This window comes from Sus scrofa, chromosome 18, assembly GCF_054392235.1.
Source record: "Sus scrofa isolate SSC_HxYL_T2T_F1_AM1 chromosome 18, Sscrofa_HxYL_maternal_Yorkshire_Landrace_v2.0, whole genome shotgun sequence".
In the NCBI taxonomy this organism is placed as follows: Eukaryota; Metazoa; Chordata; class Mammalia; order Artiodactyla; family Suidae; genus Sus; species Sus scrofa.
In genome coordinates, this window is record NC_139400.1 from 46,587,818 (window position 1) to 46,607,729 (window position 19,912).

The 19,912-nt window shown below is 36.8% G+C and overlaps 2 protein-coding genes across 40 annotated transcripts in view; one reads left to right on the plus strand and one right to left on the minus strand.

Annotated features, from left to right (window-relative positions):
• The window catches only part of MATCAP2 (microtubule associated tyrosine carboxypeptidase 2), a 174,225-nt gene that overhangs the window by 56,722 nt on the left and 97,591 nt on the right, over window positions 1–19,912 (plus strand). For 2 of the 7 annotated variants that reach the window (XM_085005799.1, XM_085005803.1), the window contains exon 3: window positions 10,198–10,339. The exons of the other annotated variants lie outside the window; for them this stretch is intronic. In XM_085005799.1, coding sequence (XP_084861925.1) covers window positions 10,286–10,339 — 54 coding nt within the window. In that variant the 5' untranslated portion in view covers window positions 10,198–10,285. The remainder of the gene's footprint in view (window positions 1–10,197; window positions 10,340–19,912) is intronic. 7 annotated transcript variants of the gene reach the window in all.
• ANLN (anillin, actin binding protein) overlaps window positions 1–19,912 on the minus strand; it is a 170,984-nt gene that overhangs the window by 27,911 nt on the left and 123,161 nt on the right. For 17 of the 33 annotated variants that reach the window (XM_085005782.1, XM_085005775.1, XM_085005774.1 and 14 more), the window contains 10 exons: window positions 17,262–17,647; window positions 15,801–16,029; window positions 13,381–13,571; window positions 12,993–13,100; window positions 8,967–9,093; window positions 4,269–4,379; window positions 3,048–3,286; window positions 2,050–2,195; window positions 1,624–1,771; window positions 855–990 (listed from right to left, as the gene is read on the minus strand). In XM_085005782.1, the coding sequence (XP_084861908.1) occupies window positions 855–990; window positions 1,624–1,771; window positions 2,050–2,195; window positions 3,048–3,286; window positions 4,269–4,379; window positions 8,967–9,093; window positions 12,993–13,100; window positions 13,381–13,571; window positions 15,801–16,029; window positions 17,262–17,647 (1,821 nt within the window). Of the gene's footprint in view, window positions 1–854; window positions 991–1,623; window positions 1,772–2,049; window positions 2,196–2,942; window positions 3,287–4,268; window positions 4,380–8,966; window positions 9,094–12,992; window positions 13,101–13,380; window positions 13,572–15,800; window positions 16,030–17,261; window positions 17,648–19,912 lie in introns of all 33 variants that reach the window. The other 16 variants (XM_085005786.1, XM_085005779.1, XM_085005788.1 and 13 more) reach the window with 2 other exon arrangements.

A 19,912-nucleotide genomic window follows, 5' to 3' on the forward strand; every position in this document is an offset into this window, starting at 1 on the left:
GTTAACATTTCAAATATTAAAACTGCAATTGTTTCTAAATGAAGCCAATTCAAGGCAATGCACTGATATGGCAATTGTATCTAAGACCAAAGAGGAAATCAGTAACTTCCTTCAGACAAGCAGGTGGTAGCTGGTTAGGAAAAATCCTCATTGCTTATCTGTTCACCAAATCCTTAAAATTTAACTACACAGGAAAACTGACCAAAAGTTGAGGTGTTAATCTCTCCATCCTAACATACCCTGTCTTTCATCACCACACACATATGTATACAAGAAAATTCACCTAACTTTTTTTAGCTATACATATATATATAGGTACAGGGATAGAGTGGGGGAGATGTATAAATATATTCGTATATTCACTCTTAACATACTCTTTGCAACTACTTTTTTTTTTTTTTTTTTGGTCTTTTCTAGGGCTGCACCTGTGGCATATGGAGGTTCCCAGGCTAGGGGTCTAATCAGAGCTGTAGCCACCGGCCTACGCCAGAGCCACAGCAACGCAGGATCCGAGCCCAGTCTGCGACCTACACCACAGCTCACGGCAACGCCGGGTCCTTAACCCACTGATCGAACCCGCAACCTCATGGTTCCTAGTCGGATTCATTAACCACTGAGCTACGACGGGAACTCCTGCAACTACATTTCTTAAAAAATGCATTCCAGGTTCTTTCCCCCTTTCATACAAACTATATGTTATTTTACATGCGGTATTTTCACAAACTTTATTACAAACAAAAAATAGGTTAGCTGAAACATTATCAAAAAAGCCCTTTCTCTAAAATTAGAAATTCCTGAACCTATTAGATAAAATGAGATTTTCCTGCTTTGAAACTGTTTATCAATATACATACTTGCAATTAGAAGAAGTCTTTCTGCTTCAGCTTCTTCTAAAGAACCTTTTCCATGCTCTTCATCAACACAACAGTTAAGAGCCTGGCTAGCTTGATAGATCACTGTCTGTTGCAAATTTATTTCATTATTGAGTTCCTAGTGAAACCAATAAGAGAAAAAAGCTCACATTTTAAACCACCATTTTCATTCTATTTAAACTTTAATTATAATTTATCAAATTGTATAATTTCCAAAATCTCCAGAGAAGAAAGTCAAAATGTTAGTTTCACTGTTCAAAGGATTCTAAAAACATTTATCTGCTATAATAATTAAATTATAAACATCCTTATGAAAAGACTGAACTTACACTTTTAAAAATTATAACTGGGGCTATGGCCAACAAAATAGAGATTTAGAAATTATCTGATTCACTATTTCAATCACATGTATGTCACGATTTTTTAAAAGCTTTTCTTAGTATAAAAGAACTTCTAAGAACAAAACTAATTTCACATTTTACCATCCACTAATTTAGTTATACTCTAAAGATATTTATGACAAGCATTCTTAAAAGTAAATATTTCAACAATATCAAAAAAGCTTCCAACTTGCCCAATAAAAAGGACTTTTCTCAAATTGAACTCAGGAGTAAGCTCCTGAGTGCCAACACGTCAGACACTATTCTAGTCACTCAGGATACAGAGAGGAGTGAGACTGGACCCTTCTCCTGAAGGAGCTCACAGTCTCATGCCATAAACACTCCAAATCCCCTTTCCACAAAGTACATACTTGCATTTTCTGTTTGATGTTAATTTGACAAGGAAAGCCATTCTTTTTTTCATCCAGTTTTGAAGTAACATCTTCCTTCCGAACAATCACCTGCTTTATTGAAGGACGGTCTATTTCTTTGACTCTTTGAGATCGATATGCATCAATGCTTCAAGAAAAAGTTATACCCCATTAGAAATACAGCGACACACTAAGCACTACCCTTTCTTGAACAGATCAGCACATTTGGTCTTGATACTGCAACATACCGGCAGAACATTCCACCAGAATGGAAAATGCTATTGGGTGAAAGAGAGGCTGACCAAAGCTATTTCAAAGTGTTACAAAGAGCAGAATTAATAACACTATAATTATAAGCAACACAACTTGCTATGTGTATCTAAACCACACCGCTCAGTGAGTAAGCATCATCCAAAGTTCTCTTACCTGTAAGGAAGATCACGATCTTCAGAACCAATGCTATCACCAGACTCAGCTCGAGGGACCCGGGTTCTCTGGAATTTTCCTGGCTTTGGACTTTCATCACTTACGCTGGTGTCTTTCAATTCCAATCTTGGCGAAGAAACTAAACTCTGCAGGAAAGCACATCAGATATTAGAAGATTTGATGAATGATATTGATTCTAAACAAGAAATCTGAGGACCTGAATGAATTCTTCTCTACACTAGAAAATAAATATCCAATAAGTTGACTGATTCCTTATAAAAACAAGGCAAATTAAAATAAGTTCCTAAAAGGTAAATGAGTAAAAGTTCAAAGACAGCGGAAGCCTACACTTGTTAACCCTTTAAAAAAAATATTTTCAATTTAATCAATTTCCAAAAAAAGCTGCAGTTATTCAGTTTAGGGTGATGGCTAATAAGAACAGAGGTAGCTCTCAAAAGTTAGCTGTCTGATGCTAAATACTAATATGCTAATATGATTTAATATTCTCTCCAATCCCATGATATAGGTACTGTTTTTAACCTTATTTAACACATGAGGAAACTGTGGCAAAGAGGTTAAATAATCTGACCAAGAAATGTCAATAAATGGCAAAGCAAGGATCTGAGTACCACATGACAAGTCCCCATGCACCAAATAAAACAAAAAGGGATCCCAGGGAGTTCCCGTCATGGCTCAGTGGTAACGAACCCAACCAGGATCCATGAGGATATGGGTCCGACCCCTGGCCTTGCTCCGTGGGTTAAGGATCTGGCATTGCCATGACCTGTGGTGTAGGTCACAGACATGGCTCAGATCCTGAGTTTGCTGTGGTTGTGGTGTAGGCCACCAGCTCCAGCTCCAATTTGACCGCTAGCCTGGGAACTTTCATATACCATGGGTACAGCCGTAAAAAGCAAAAGCCAAAATAAGGGGGGGCAGATAGATCCCAATACCACTTAGCTTCTTCATGTCCTGGGTCTGTTTACATTTCATCTTACCTCTGGACTTACCACACCAACTGTCTGTGCTAATGGAGCAAGCAAAGACATTGAGGAGATGTTCAGGGCATCTTCCTGTTCTTCGCTGCTGTCAGCATCTGCTTGATCCATCTCCTCCTGGCTCTTTTCCACATCTAGTTCACCTTCCTCTAAGACATCACTAAAGATGTCATTAATTACTTTTGAACTATTGATATCATCATCATCATCCACACTCATTTCAATTTCACGTACCACTTCTGAAAGATATTTCAATAGGTGAATAGTACTATTTAGATCTTTAAGAATTAAAGATAGCTGAGAAGATGTAACATTCCTATGCTTATTCAATAAATAGGAAAAAAAAAAGACCTAAGGAAACTTACCTCCTAAACAAACAAATACAACAAACAAAAAAGAAACAATGCTACTAATATAAAGTTCCAATAACGTTCTCTAAGTAAGGAAGATGGGAACTATCGAAAGCTGATTCAATGGCTTGCATTTAACAAAGAATATTAAACTGAGAACTCAAACTGCAAGATAATAGCCAAAAGCTTCATATTTACAAAAACTATCCTTTCAAATAATTCTTTTTCTATTGTTGGGAAGGAACTGCTCCTTACATTGCGGTCAATAATAGGAAGATATAAACATCACTTAGGGTGAGGTTCGCAAATAAACTTCAAGGGCCTGATTCCTCTAATAACGTATGCATAGCGTGGAAGGCCAGCACATTTCCTTTCCCCGTGAAAGTAAGCAATAGCCTTAATCAGATTTTCACAGGGGTCTAGGACCTAATGATAACTACTAACAGTACTGAATCTTTATGGAAGATAAGAGTATTTCCTCTTGGAAAAACAGTATTATAAAAACATTTTGAAATACTGAATATTACATATTTGAATACGTGTTTCCATCAATATACTAATTTTCCTGCTATGTCCAGAGTTAATAAGAACTAAAGAATGAGGGAGGGAGTGAGAGGGATTGGAAGCTTGGGGTTAATAGATGCAGATTATTGCCTTTGGAATGGATTGGCAATGAGATCCTGCTGTGTAGCACCAGGAACTATTTCTAGTCACTTATGATGGAGCCTGATAATGTGCGAAAATAGAATGTATACATGTATGTATAACTGGGTCACCATGCTGCACAGTAGAAAAAAAAAATTGTATTGGGGAAATAACAATTGAAAAAAATTAAAAAAAAAAAAAAAAGAAAGAAAGAATGAAAACCAACCAGTCTGCTGTTCAACCTTTGGGTCTGATGTTACTTTTAAGGACTTTTCCTCTTCTAAAAACAATGTTATTTTCAATGGGCTAGACTTCATCATTTCACATTCACTAAATCCTAAAAAAAAAATTGAGGAAAAACCATGTGAATATATATAAGAACTTAGAACATTTTCAGTTAAGGAATCTTATGTATCTTTTTTTTTCTGATTATAAAACTACCTCAAATCTAAAAATGCATAAAGTAGAGAATTTCCAAAAACATCTGCTTTCTCTCAGCTTACTCATTTCTCTCTTTTTTCCCCCCAAGTGAGAAAGAGGACACCAATATTACAAAGTTACTTGTTCTTCCAGTTTTCCCCCATCTACACATAAGTGTATATTCTTTGTTTTATCACAAAGTGGTCATACTGTACATGCTGTTTTGCATTTTGTTTTCCACTTCTAAAAAAAAAAAAAAATAGTGTCCATAAAAATACTTAATGGAGTTCCCTGATGGCCTAGCAGTTAAGGATTTGGTGTTGTCAGTGCTGTGGCTCAGGTTTAATCCTTGGCCTGGGAATTTCCACATGCTGTGGGCACAGCCAAAAAAATAAATTAAAAAAAGACACTTAACTAGCAATAAAAAAAATACTACTTCAACATAATAATGACCATAGCAGAAAAGCCCACAGCTAACTTTATGCTTAGCCTGAAAGCTTTTCCTCTAAGATTAGGACAAGATAAGATAGAGATATGCCCACTCTCACCACTTCTACTCAACATAACATTAAAAGTCCAAGTCAGAGCAATAGGCAAGGAAAGTAAATTAAAAGTATTCAAATTGTAAAGAAATAAAATTATCTTTGTTTACAGATAACATGATTTTATATATAGAAAACTCCAAAGAGTCCACACACACATGCACAAAGAAAAACCCTGTTAGAATAAACAAATTCAGCACAGATGAAGATAGAAAGTCAGCACACAAAAACCAGTTGCATTTCTACATACTAACAATGAACAATCTGAAAAGGAAATTAAGAAAACAATTCCATTTACAATAGCATCAAAAATAATAAAATACTTAGCAATAAACCTAACAAAGGGGATGATAGACTTGTATACTGAAAAGTACTAAACGCTGCTGAAAGACACTAAAGAAAATACAAATAGATGGAAAGACATCCTATGTTCATGGATTGGCAGACTCAAGATTGAGACATTCTATGTTCATGAATTAAGACTCAATATTAAGACTCAAAGTTGGAGTTTCCATCGTGGCACAATGGAAACAAATCTGACTAGGAACCATGAGGTTGTGGGTCTGATCCCTGGCCTCGTTCAGTGATTTAAGGATCCGACGTTGCTGTGAGCTGTGGTGTAGGTCGCAGATGCAGCTCCGATCTGGCATTGCTGTGACTTTAGTTTAGGCTGGAGGCTACAGCTCTGATTAGACCCCCAGCCTGGGAACCTCCATATGCTGAAGGTGCAGCCCTAAAAAGACAAAAAAAGACAAAAAAGACCAAAAGAAAAGACTCAAAATTAAGATGTCAATACTACCCAAAGCAATCTATGAATTTAATGCAGTTTGTATGAAAATCCCAATAGCACTTTTTGGAGAAATATAAAGTCTGTCCTAAAATTCATATGAACTTCAAGAAACCCTGAATATCCAAAACAATTCTGAAAGTTAACAAAGACTGACATTTCCTGATTTGAAAACATATTACAAAGCTATAATAATCCATACAGTATAGTGCCAGTATAAAGAAAGACATATAGACCGATGGTAAACAAAAGAGAGACCAGAAATAAAATTTCACATATATGGTCAAGTGATCCTTAATAAGGCTGTCAAGATAAGTCAAGGGGGAAAGGACAAATGATGCTGGAAAAATTGGATATCTACATGCAAAGAATGAAGCTGGACCTTTATCTGATGTCATATATAAAAATCAACTCAAAATGGGAGTTCCCATCGTGGTGTAGTGGTTAACGAATCCGACTAGGAACCATGAGGCTGCGGGTTCAGTCCCTGCCCTTGCTCAGTGGGTTAACGATCCGGCGTTGCCGTGAGCTGTGGTGTAGGTTGCAGATGCGGCTCGGATCCCGCGTTGCTGTGGCTCTGGCATAGGCCGGGGGCTACAGCTCCGATTCAACTCCTAGTCTGGGAACCTCCATATGCCGTGGGAGCGGCCCAAGAAATAGCAGAAAGCCAAAAAAAAAAAAAAAAAAAAAAAAAAAAAAAATCAACTCAAAATGGATTAAAGACCTAAATGTAAGACTCAAAAACTATATAAAACTCACAGGAGAAAACATAGAGAAAAAGAAAGCTTTGTGACACTGGGTTTGTTAATGGTTTCTTGGATACAATACAAAAAGCACAGGCAACAAAAACAAAAATAGCAAATGGAACTACATCAAACTTAAAAAGTTTTGTGTGTGGGGGGAGTAAGGTAGGGTTGGGACATCAAGAAATACAAACTACTATGTATAAAATAAATTACAAGGATATACTGCCCAGCACAGGGAACAATATTTTATAACAAAAATGGAGCATAATCAATAAAAATTTTTAATCATTATGTTGTATACCTGAAACTAGTATTATAAATCAGTGACACCTCAATTTAAAAGTTTGGGCATCAAAGAACACAATCAACAGAGTAAAAAGGCAACATAATGAATGTGAGAAAATATTTGCAAATCATACATCTGATAAGGGGTTAATATTCATAATATATAAAAACTCCTATAACTAAATAACAAAAAAAATCAAATAACCTGATTAAAAAATGGGCAAGGGACTCAAACAGAAATTTCTCCAAAGATGATATACAAATGGCTAACGAGCATGTGAAAAGACACTCAACATCACCAATCATAGGAGAAATGCAAATCAAAATCACAATGAGCTATCAACTCATGGCTACCATGATCAAGGAAACAAAACATAGCAAGTGTTGACAAAGGTGTGGAGAAACTGGAACCTAGTGCACTGTTGGTGAGATTGCAAAGAGTGGGGATACAATGGAAACCAATATCGTCGTTCCTCAAAATATTAAAAAATTGAATTACTACCATTCCACTTCAGGTATACTGCCCAAAGAATTAAAAGCAGGGTCTCAAAGAGATATTTGCATACCCATGGTGATAAGCCCACTAGTCACAACAGCCAAGAGGTAGAAGCAACCCACATGTCCACTGATAGATAATGGATAAACAAAATGTGGTATCTATACACAAGGAAATATTATTCAGTCTTAGAAATTAGGAAGGAATTCCTATCACATGCTTGACATGTGGCATGTCAACATGGATGAACCCTGGGATAGTATGCTAAATTAAATATGCTACCACAAAAAGACACATACTCTATGATTGCACTTCTATGAGGTATTCAAAGTAGTCAAATTCATGGAAACAGAAAGTAGAATGCTGGCTACCGGTGGCAGAGGAGGGGGAAATGGAGAGTTGTTCAATGAGTATAGAGTTTCAATTTTACAAGATGAAAAAGTCCTGGAAAGCGGTTTTTCAACAATGTGAATATACTATATACTTAAAAACTGTTAGGATGGTAAATTTTAGTAATATGTTTTTAACTACAATTAAGAAAAAATTCTTTTAACTATGATGTATTAAATATCATTACTTCTTAAAAGCAGCTACAATACTCAAATACATGGATTTAGCATAATTTATTTACAGTTTTCTACTGATGGGCATTTAGGTTATTTAAGTCTTACTACTACTGCTATAAATGATGCTACAATTAATATCTTTTTTTTTAAAGTATGCAGGTGGAAATGTTTGCTTATATTAATTAACACATCCCTGTATTTTTCTCTGAAAATATATATATATATATATATATATATATATATATATTTTTTTTTTTTTTTGCTTTTTAGGGCCACACTCATGGCATATGGAGGTTCCCAGGCTAGGGGTCCAATCACAGCTGCAGATGCCAGCGTATACACAGCCACAGCAATGAGGGATCCGAGCTGTGTCTGCGATCTACACCACAGCTCATAGCAATACTGTATCCTTAACCCACTGAGCAAGGCCAGGGATTGAACCCGTGTCCTCATAGATACTAGTCAGGTTCGTTTCTACTGTGTCACAATAGGTACTCCCTACAATTAATATCTTTATACATACATATTTGCACACTAGTTCTAAAAATTCAAATTACAGAAACACTTGCAGAGAAGCTGAATTAAAGACCATGCACACTTTACAATTCAAGAGATATTACTGAATTTTTCTTCCCCCTGAATTTATAGTAATTTACACTCTCATTAAGAATAAGAGTTTTTGGAGTTTCCCTCATGGTGCAGTGGTTAACGAATCCGAATAGGAACCATGAGGTTGCGGGTTCAACCATGTAGGTCGCAGATGCGGCTCGGATCCCGAGTTGCTGTGGCTCTAGTGTAGGCCAGTGGCTACAGCTCTGATTAGACCCCTAGCCTGGGAACCTCCATATACCGCTGGAGTGGTCCTAGAAAAAGGTAAAAAGACAAAAAAAAAAAAAAAAGAGTATGAGTTTTTACTCTGGAAATGGAACTAAGGAAGAAGCACAGTGCGTGACTAGAAATGAAAAAGTGGAAAAGAAGAAATGAGTCTTTTCACACGAGCATTTCTGCTTTCTGATCCATTTTCCAAAACTATGACAAAATGAAATCTCATTTTAAGTTAAAAAGAAATAGAAAACACTTACCTGTAGGTTCAGTACTAGAAGTTTTTGTGGGTGTCTGATTTTCTGTTACCTTTTCTGTTCCTGGAAGTGATGGGGTATTTGGATTAACTTGACTTTTTTTGAGGGGAGTATTCTGGCAGGGGATTTCCTGCAAAAATCAAATGAAGACATAAATTTTATTTCTCAAAACTATCAATTTTATCTTTTTAGATGTTATTAAATGAAACAAATAAGAGTCATTATTCTATATAAGTTTCCTTAGAACAAAACAGATACTGAATGTGAAAGGCTCCAGCCATATTTAAAATACACAAAGCCTCAGTGTAGTTCATATTCTTAGTTATGCACAGTGTGTAAAATCTTTTTTAGAGACAACAGGCAAGAGAGAATGAAAATTCACATCAGAGCTCAGCTTTAGATAAACTAATTCAAGTGAAAGCCAGGGGAAAGTAACTGATTTAAGTCTCCTTAGAAAGAACAAAATATACATCACTTTTTCACCCCTTTCCTTCCAGCACCTCCTTTCTTCTTCGTTTTTAGAACCAAACTTCTGAGGACCGCCTAAACTCATGGGCTCTGCTCTTCACCCACTGCTACCTGCATTCTCCCCTCACCACTCCACTAAAAGAGCTTTGCCAAGTCACAATCAGCTCTTTACTTCAAAACCCAGTGTACATGTGACAACAAACACTTGTCAATACTGACCACTCCTTCCTTCTGAAAGGCTCTTTCTTTCCCTGCCTTTAGTTACAACACACTCAACTGCTTTTTCTTCCCACCTCTTAGGCTGTTCTTCCTGTGGGTACCACAGATGAGTTTTGACCCCTGGGCTCATAGTTATTGTATTCAGGATCTTCTTTTTTTTTTTTTTTTTTTTTTTTTTTTTGTCTTTTTGACTTTTTTTTTTTTTTAGGGCCGCACCTGCAGCACATGGAGTTTCCCAGGCTAGGGGTCTAATCGGAGCTGTGGCTACCGGCCTACGCCATAGGCACAGCAACGCAGGATCCGAGCCACCTCTTCGAGCCACAGCTCACGGCAACGCTGGATCCTTAACCCACTGAGCGAGGCCACAGATCGAACCCACAACCTCATGGTTCCTAGTTGGATTCATTTCTGCTGCGCCACAACAGGAATTCCTTCAGGATCTTCTTTATATGTATATGTGCAACTGTCTTAGGAGGGATTTCACATGTTTATTGGGAATTATTTCGCACAAAATAATTTAAGAACAGTTGCTCTATACATTTTCCAGAGATGTTGAAGGAGAACAATGAGACTATGAGATACTGGCAACCAAGGGAAGAAGGTTCTTCAAACAGAAGAGTGATTCGCAATGTCAAATGCTGCTGAAAGGTCAAGTTAAGCACCTGAAAATTAATTACGGAAGACCATTGGTGAATTTAAATTTCTTTTCGTTTCTTTTTTTTTTTTTTGTCTTCAGCATATGGAAGTTCCCAGACTAGGGGTCGAATTGGAGCTGCAGCTGCCAGCCTACACCACAGCCACAGCAATGCCAGATCCGAGCCTCGTCTGCAACCTATACCACAATTCACAGCAGTGACAGCTCCTTAATTCACTGAGTGGGGCCAGGGATTGAACCTGCATCCTCATAGATGCTAGTCAGGTTCATTTATGTTGAGCCATGACAGGAACTCCCACTGGTGAATTTAATAAGGATTAAAGTCTAGAGAGGGTAGTGGTAAGAGCCTGAGTGGAGAGATAGAGAAGAGAGGAGAAAAACTGGAAGATACAAGTAGAGACACTCCTTTGGAAAAGTCTGGATGAAAAGGAGGCAAAGAAAGGGAAGGAAATAGTAGGCCAAAAGCGTTGGTTTTGGTTTGAGATCATGGATAATCAGCTTGCTCTATGCTGGTAGGAAGGATTAGCATATTCATTCCTTCCTCCAAAGACAAAGTTATTGAGCTCCTACTGTGAGCCAAGCACTAAGAACACAGCGATGAATAAGGCTCTCATAGACAGTGATGGAAAGCAACATTAAAACACTTACAGGAAGATAAATATTCCGTGAGGTAAACATAGGATGACATGGACCCCAAAAAGGAGGAGAGATTGGGAAAGGGGCTAAGTAAAAATTTCCAGAGGGAATTAAAGTTTGACCACCTCTTAATGAAGCAGGAGCTCACTGCAGAGCAAAGCGACGAGCCAGGCAAAGGCAGAGATCTGAAAACATGGGTACATTTGTGAAAAACTACAAACAGTCTGCGTGACAGGACTGAAACACACATGCAGAGGAGTAGGAAGGAGAAGCCAGATTTCTGAATGATTCTAGACATCAAGCCAAGCACTTTAGATATTTTTCTGATGGGAAGCTTTCCAGGATTTTAAACAAGTGAACACATGACTATCTGCTTTTAGAAATATTTTTCTGGCAGCAGTGGGTTAGATGGACTGGAGAGTAGCCAGATTAAAAGCAGCATGTTCATACAAAGGTATGGTAAAGATTAGGGCAATGGCAGAGGAAAATACAGAGGACAAGGCAGCCTGGTGACATATTTAGAAAATGTTATCACTGGAGTGTATGTGTGTTCCTGCGTGCATGTGCTAGAGGCCAGGGGGTGGGAAAACATAGTAACAAGAGAAAGGAGCCAAGGAAGAACTGCCAGATTGTTTTCCATGACTAGGTATAGAGTAGAGCCCTAAGTGAAGACAGAGACTACATAGGGAAGATCCCTCAGCAAAGTGTAGGAAGCTCTACTAGCAAACCAAAGCTCAGCTAGGGTTCAGGAGAGAGGTGAAGGCGGCACAGTCAAGAATCATCGGCCTGTGATGGGTTGAAGCTAGATAGGAGGATGGGAAAGAGATGCCCCAGGACAAGTGAGGAAGAAAAAGGGCTGAGATTAGAATCTTAGGAAATATGATTTGTTAGTAAGGGAATTGATATAAAGACAAAAAACAAAACAAAAAACCCTACAATCAAATAGATCCTTCTCAAAGAACACTGGTTACATGCATTGTTCGATTTTTGCTGGTACCCACGTTAAATAGGGTTCTGTTATTTTTAGAATAAAATATATATCCTAACACAGGAAAATTAAGAGGCACAAACTTCCAATTACAAAATAAATGAGTCACAGGGATGAAATGTACAGCCTGGGGAATGTAGTTCAAAATAATGTAATATCTTGTATAGTGATAGATGGTAACAAGACTTATCATAGTGATTATTTTGTAATGTATGGAAACATCAAATCCCCATACTATGCTGCGGGAACTGACACAGTGCTGTAGGTCAATTATACTTGAGTTCACATCACAAGGAAAAATTTTTTTCTTTTTCTCTTATTTTGTATCTATATGATGTGATGGATGTTCACTAAATTTGTGATAATCATTTCATGAAGTATATAAGTAAAATCATTATGCTGTATACCTGAAACTTATATAGTGCTGTATGTCAATTATATCACAATAAAACTGGAAGTAAAAAATATATTTATGTATAACTACATGCCTGTGTTAGGAGAGAGATACATATATATACACATACATACACATACATATGTGTGTGTGTGTGTGTATATATATATATATATCAGAAACAGAAGATAGTGTGACAGAGTAGGGATTTTGTTGAAGGCTGATCAGTGAAATTTGACAGGAACTAATATGAGTAAAGAGAAACCTGGGAGGTATTTGGTGACTGAAAGAATTATAGATACTCTAAAAGTATGGTATTTGGGAACATATAATCATTAATAAGAAGAGTAGATTCTGAGAAACATTTTAAACCAGCACCTAAGTAGAATGTTAAAAGGCATCTGAAATCAATTGAATAATGAGAATATTTTTAAAATTTAATTTTAAGTAGGTCGTCAGTGAACATGGTAAAAAGTTCCATTAAATGGGAAAATAACGTAAGAAAAAAAGCAGAGTTGGTATAAACATTTAAGGAGTTTATGAATGGAAAGCAGTATAGTTTTTGGATCAAGAAAGTGTATAAAGAATTATTTTCAATACAGAACCACGAGTTAAATCCCAGGACTGCTTTCGTAACAAGTCCACTTTTATATTTCTTGTTTACATTACCTGTTTGGTTTCTAGTTGTTTGCTTCTTGAGTTTTCGCCTTTTTCTGCACTCCATAAATTGCCCTTGTCAAATCGGCCACGAAGACATGCTAGTTCTTTCTGACGCTCCTAAGACCATCAAAAGCTCTACTTTACACAAGAGCCAACAATATATTCGATAATATCCAAATACTACTAATTTTGTTTGTCTTCAGTTTTAAGATTGAAAAAATTCACACTATACATGGAGTACAGAACAATAATATTTCTAATTTGAAATAAGTGTTAGAAAGGATCAAATAAGATGCTATTTATCTCAGTCAAAAAGACTGGTATCAGAATTCACGGTTTGATTCCTAGGTTCTATACTGAGACCTTGTAATGAAACATTAAAAGCAGTAAGCCATACCTGCTTGAGCTGTTGTGCTAAATGGGTAGTAGATGAAGATGCGTTTTGCTTGAATAGCCTTTCTTGTATGGCCTTTGTATTTGGAGTAATAACGGGGGTTCTATGGGGTGTGCTACGAGCTGGGCTTTCTTTGCTATGCTCTTGACAACGCTCCCCAAAGCGTTCCAGGAAAGGCTTAATTCCTGTTCCTCCTACAGAAAACACACACACATTTTTGGAGGCTATTTAGAATAAGTAACAATTATGATTTCTATGGGAAAAGTTCTAAAATCCAGTCCAGCTCCAAAATGCTTCAATTCTACCAGGAGTAGTCATTCAGGAAGTACGCAGAAGGAAAACAGTTCAAAAACCTTAAAGAAAAAAAAAACCTCTATGTTCTAAAATTTATTTTACAGAGTTTAATTCTTTTTTTTTCCCCTCTCTTTTTTTTTAAATTTTTTTTTCAGGGTTTAATTCTTTAAAAAAAAAAAAAGAAAAAGAATTTTTAAAAGATAATGTGAGAGGGTAGCAAGGATTACAAAATCCTTAAGCTATACAAGCAGAACCTAAATGATGGGAAATTGACTGTATATGTATCAATAATATACCCTAATCACCAAGTATCCTGGCCATGATAACCCAGCTACTAATATTTCTACAGCCCAATTATTTTATCTTGCTTTTAGAAAGTCTTAACATGAAAATACAGAAATTAAATCCTTTTTGTCTTTGAAAAATAAAAATTAGGGATAATTTATTTTATCAAAGAATGTCTTGATTTTATTAAAATGAGTACTTAAAATAGTACTCATATGAAAGAGCATGAGGTACATTTAAAATAGAACAAATAGGATATACATCACCTCCATTATAAGGATGGTAGGGTTGTACTGTATAAAAGGAGGTTGTCCGTATCATTAATTGGCAAACATTTTCCTGTAAAGAGCCAGAGAGTAAATACTTGGGGCTTTTCAGGCCATATGGCCATTGTCACATCTTCTCAACTCTGCACTGAAGCATGAAAGCTGCCACAGACAATAAATGTTCGTGGCTGTGTTCCAATAAAACTTTACTTGCAAAAACAGGTAAAGAGCAGAACTTGACCCCTGACCATAGTTTGAAGATTCCACATGTCACATATTACCATTTCATCCCAGATCTCAAACTAGAGTCCATTAGGAATAAAAAAAAATATATATGTAAATTAAGTATCTCTGAGGTCCTCTTAATGTATTCTGGTAGCCAAGAAAGATAAAAAGAATGCTTCTTATTTATGTTGTTCTTGTCTATACCACAAGTCTTGAGAAAATTTGGAGTCATAGTCTGATTCCATTTGGAGATTTTGCTATTGTTTCCCATTCTCATTTTGGCTCCTCTGGAAACTGACGGCTAGTTTCTATTTACACCGTAACTAATGAATTCCCTACTCTCATCTCTCTGTCTACTTCTTTTTTATGATCAACTATAGTTTCTGAAGAGATTGCATTTTTAAGAAGTTAAAATTGAGAACTAAAAGTCTTTTCAAAAGCAACTCTAATGAAAAAGAAAACAACTCAAAATAAACTATATTACTATATATTTGAACCATATTTTTTTAGTTGTGTGTTTCCCATCAACAGCAACTGGGGGTAGACCGGAAGAATAAGTCACCACAAGATTGGACTTCCTGGAGCATCAATTTACTGTAGTAAAATTGACCTTTCATATACTTACACACAATATACACACATATAAATAAAATGAGAATGGAGTCATGTCTATACTTATTTCCTTCCCTTTGCTATTAGGGGTGCTTTCTTCCCCCCACCCCCACCCCTTTTTTTTCTTTTTATGGCCATACCTGCTGCACATGGAAATTCCCAGGCCCGGGGTTGAATCAGAGATGCAGCTGCAGGCCTACGCCACAGCAATGGATCTGAGCCACATCTGCAAACTACTCTGTAGCTTGCAGAAATACCAGATCCTTAACACACTGAGCAAGGCAGAGATCGAACCCGCATCTTCAGAGACAATGTTAAGTCCTTAACCAGAGATTCTCGAGGAGTGCTTTGATAGTCAAGTTTGAGATGCCTTGCTCTTCACACTTGGTTACAAGAATGTTTGTCCACTATGTCCTTAAAATGTGATTTCCGATTATATGTGTTTTACATCAAGAAATATAGAAGACAGTATCTAATATGGTTATTCTAGAAAAAAAGTATATTTAAACTGTTAAAATGTAATAGGTTAAATACTTTGGCCATTAACTGGGCTAGTCTATACTAATGTATATTCATTCATTTGATCAATTAAAGCTGACTATGAAGAAGTCTCACTTGATAACATTCTGGCAGTTGCCCTGGCAAACCAACATTGCACCATTCACAACTGGTATTTAAAATGGTGAGAATGGACACGCTGAAAACGGTCAGTAGTACTTTAGATTAAAAAGAAATAACAACCTGGTGTTGTAGCCTTGTCCTTAGATTGAGACTGCAGACAGACTTCTCTATTTAATTCTTCCTTGGGTCGAACTGTCCGGGACACAGTTGACTTCTCAATTGGTTTTGATGCCTCTGTTTTCAGAGGACTAACAGGGGTTTTTTGAAGTAGTTCAGGATTTTGTACCTCACAATTTTTAGCACCGATGACAGATGTAGTAGAAGATTTCACTGGGGAAGAAGTAGCTTTCTGAAACAGGATAATATCTAGGATAAGCAACACTCACAACACCTAAAGGTAGTCCTATCAAAAAACTCAAATCCTAGTTACTTAGTAGCCTTTATGTACATCCATGAAAAACTTTCCTGTTCTCTAGTATATCAAACCAATTTGAACAGTTTGAAAAAAACAAACTTAGAAAATGCTATTCTTCCAATTATAATATGTAGCCTAGTGTGCATAATACATGATGAGTAACTTAGTACAAGGGATAGGGTCACTCACTATTTTGAACAACTTCTTTGATATTATCCTTAGCTCCTTTATAAATTCTAACTGTATTAGGTCAAATTACATATTTGTATTTTAATTAAGTCCATATTAATTTGACAAAATAGTATCCTGTACTTGATGGCTAATTAGAAGGTATTAAGTACTTACTATGGGCCAAGAACCATACTGAGTGCTTTATACACATTTTCGCATTTAATCCTCCCCTAACCCTTGCTTTCTCATACTACAAATGGAAAAATAATGTTCTGCAGGATTAAGTAACTTCTCCAAAGCAACACTTCCAATTATGTGGCAGGAATGGGTCTAATTCCAAAATCTGTCTCTATACTGAAAGAGGATGTTCAGGAACACAACACAACACTTTTTTCTTCTTTGACTTTTTCACATTGTTTTTAAAAACCATTGTGATGATACATGTGCAAGGTAATCTTTCAAACATCTCAACGTATATAGAGTGAAAGTATCCTACCCGCCCTTGACAACTGCCTTCTAGAGGTAACTATAGCTACTAGTTTTCAGAGATATTTGATATCTTGTATTTATACACATGCATAGAACATCCTTTTTTTGTTCAATTCCTATAACATTTTATTTAAATGTACTACAGATATCTTTTTTTACCCTTAATCTTTTTTTTTTATTTTAATGATTTTTTACATAGAGCATTCTAATGGAGAAAGCAATTTTCAGGCTCTTCCTGATGACTAAGAAGAGGCTCCTCCATTCCATAGTATATACTTCAGAATTACATTAAATTAGTATAATTTAGTTGTCAACTACTAATTTATCTTGGGACAGAATACCAATTAGTGATTTTTACTTTCTATGAAACAAATGCTCTTAAAAAACCATATAAACATCCTATACATTGTTGTAAAATACATACTTACATATATATATATTTATATACATTATCACTCATGACAAGGAAAAAAACATTTCCAGAAACCAAAATTGTATTTACTTACCACTGTGCTGGAAATTGCACCATTAATCAAAGACGCACCCACAGCACTTGAGGATGAGGCTTTATTCAAAGAGGCATCACCATCCCTTTGGGAACAGCATGTAGCTTCCTGCTTAACACTGCTGCTATTGATCCCAGCAGATGCTCCACTTGCAGAGGAAAATTTGGATAAACAAGTGGTACCAGGCTGTTCTTGTACACTGTTTTGCTTTGCAGATGAGTTTTTTACATCATCTTCCCAGGAGCAAATAGTTGCAGCAAGGTCAGCCAGACGGCCCCTTCTCCCAACTGGAGTTGCTGAGGCAGCAGAAAGGGATGGTTTGGGAGGGGAGGCAGCCTTTTCCTCTGATGGCAATGCCGAAACGTGTGAGCTTTCAGGTACATCATCTGAAAATGTTTTCAGAAAAAGAGTTAAAACCCATGAGTTGTATGTGTAATAAAAGGATCACTCCATTTAAAAAAAAAAAGCTCTCATATGCAAGAAACTATCAAGCTGATTAAATTTGACAATATATTTTCAAATCAGATACTTAATCCAAGTTTTTAAAAAAACTTTGCTACATCTATTTTTTTCATTTTTTTGACAGATTTTGAATGTATAAGATACCATACCATTTAGGATATGTTTTTTTATTTTTTATTTTTGGCTTTTTAGGGCTGCACCCATGGCACATGGAAGGACCCAGGTTAGGGGTTGAATTGGAGCTATACCAGATCCACACTGCATCTGTGACCTATACCAGAGCTCATGGCAACACCGGATCCTTAACCCACTGAGCAAGGCCAGGGATTGAACCTGCAACCTCATGGATACTAGTCAGAGTATAGTTCATTTCTGCTACACCTCAACAGGAACTCCAAGGATATATTTTTAGAATTAATTCATGGTGTTAGTAACACTGCACAATATAAGATTATGTATTCCACATATATACTTTTAAATTGGATTACGCCAGTACCCTACAATAGAATTTTCTGCTACTGTGGAAATGCTCTATCTCCATGCTAACACTGAGCACTTGAAATGTGGCTAGGGCAATAAGAAAGTTCATTTCATTTTAACGAATTTAAATGTAAAAGCTACATATGGCTAGTGGTTATGGTACTGAGTAGCACAGGGTTGGACTAAAATATTTTTCTGCACAGTAATTTCATTTGGTGGTAAGTCTCAAATACACAATGCTTAATTTATTATGGCATGTATGCATAAAGAGTATACAGGGAAGTCAAAGTTCATGGCACTTTCTGTTCTACAAATTCAGTCAATGGAACCGATACCCCTCTTACTGTCCAAGGCTTATACCTTGGCCAGAATTCTCAATTCTTTTCCTCCAAAACCTTCTTAAGGATCTTGCTCCCCTTCTTTCTCTCTAAAAATTTTTTTCTGCACATAAACATGCTCAAGTCCCTCTCATCTTAAAACTAAAACCAAACATCCTCTCATCAATAGACACCCCCTTTTAGCTATTCTCCCTCTTGTCCTGCACAATATTCACTCACCACTCACCTGCCTCCTGCCTACACCACTGCTCTGAAGATGCTTTTGCTATTTTCACCAGATGCCTACACATTGTGCAGGCCTTGCGTTGCCATGTGTGACATCATCCTCTGCTAGTTGTCTTGTGGCCCATCCTTCACGGTTTCCACCCAACTACCACCTCCCTCCATTTGGCTATCCCAAGGGTACCCCAAACATATATCTGAGGTTGAAACTGCCCCAAACATATTCCTCCTCATCATGCCTCTTCCTCCCTTTTCCCTTATCATCTACCACCCGGTCTCATCAAATCCCACAGATTCTTTCTCCCAAATCAGCCTCCTCTTCACTTGCACAGGCCTTCATCCTTATGCCTGGGTTAGAACATTAGCATTCTAACTGGAACTATATACCTGAATCTAGTCTTTTGGTTTTGGCCACAACCACGGCATACAGAAGTTCCCAGGCAAGGAACTGATCCCACACCACAGAGGTGTCCCAAGCCACAGGAGTGACAACACCAGATTCTTAACTGCTAGGGCACCAGGGAACTCCGTGAATACTTACTCTTTATGTACACACAATGCTCATGGTACTTCTGTGCTTTTTAATACATTTTGCTGGTTTTGCCTAGACTATCTCCACTGTCTGAAGCCAGCTGCCCCTCAAAGTCCGGGTGAATTACTTCTGCCTCCTGCAGAAAAGGTTCCCTGACCACCATCTTCCCTACAAAACCCTTTTGCATACCTTTATCGTTTTCCTTGGAATAAGCACTGTCCTCCAAGCAGATAACAGTTTTATTATTATGTTTTAGGAATGGACCTAACAGACCTCTCACTCTTCTAACTAGTCTCTGTCAGAAAGAAAGGCTTCAGATAAATTATATTTTAGTATAATCCCTCAAACATTTAATTGGCTAATAGCCCCAGTCTTGTATAGTATTCATTATATTATTCATTACAAACATTTTACTCACAAGATTCAATGCTTAAAATTAGATAGCCTCTGATGCCTCAATGAGATCTATTTTCAAGGCTGAGGTAGGCAATTGTTAGCATTTGCTTTCAAAATATTAAAAATCACTGCTGCAGTGCTTTCTTCTCTAAAATTGTTTGGGCTTTGCTTGTTCTTTTGATTGTTGATTGTTGTGTTAAATCATAACACTTTTTTTTTTT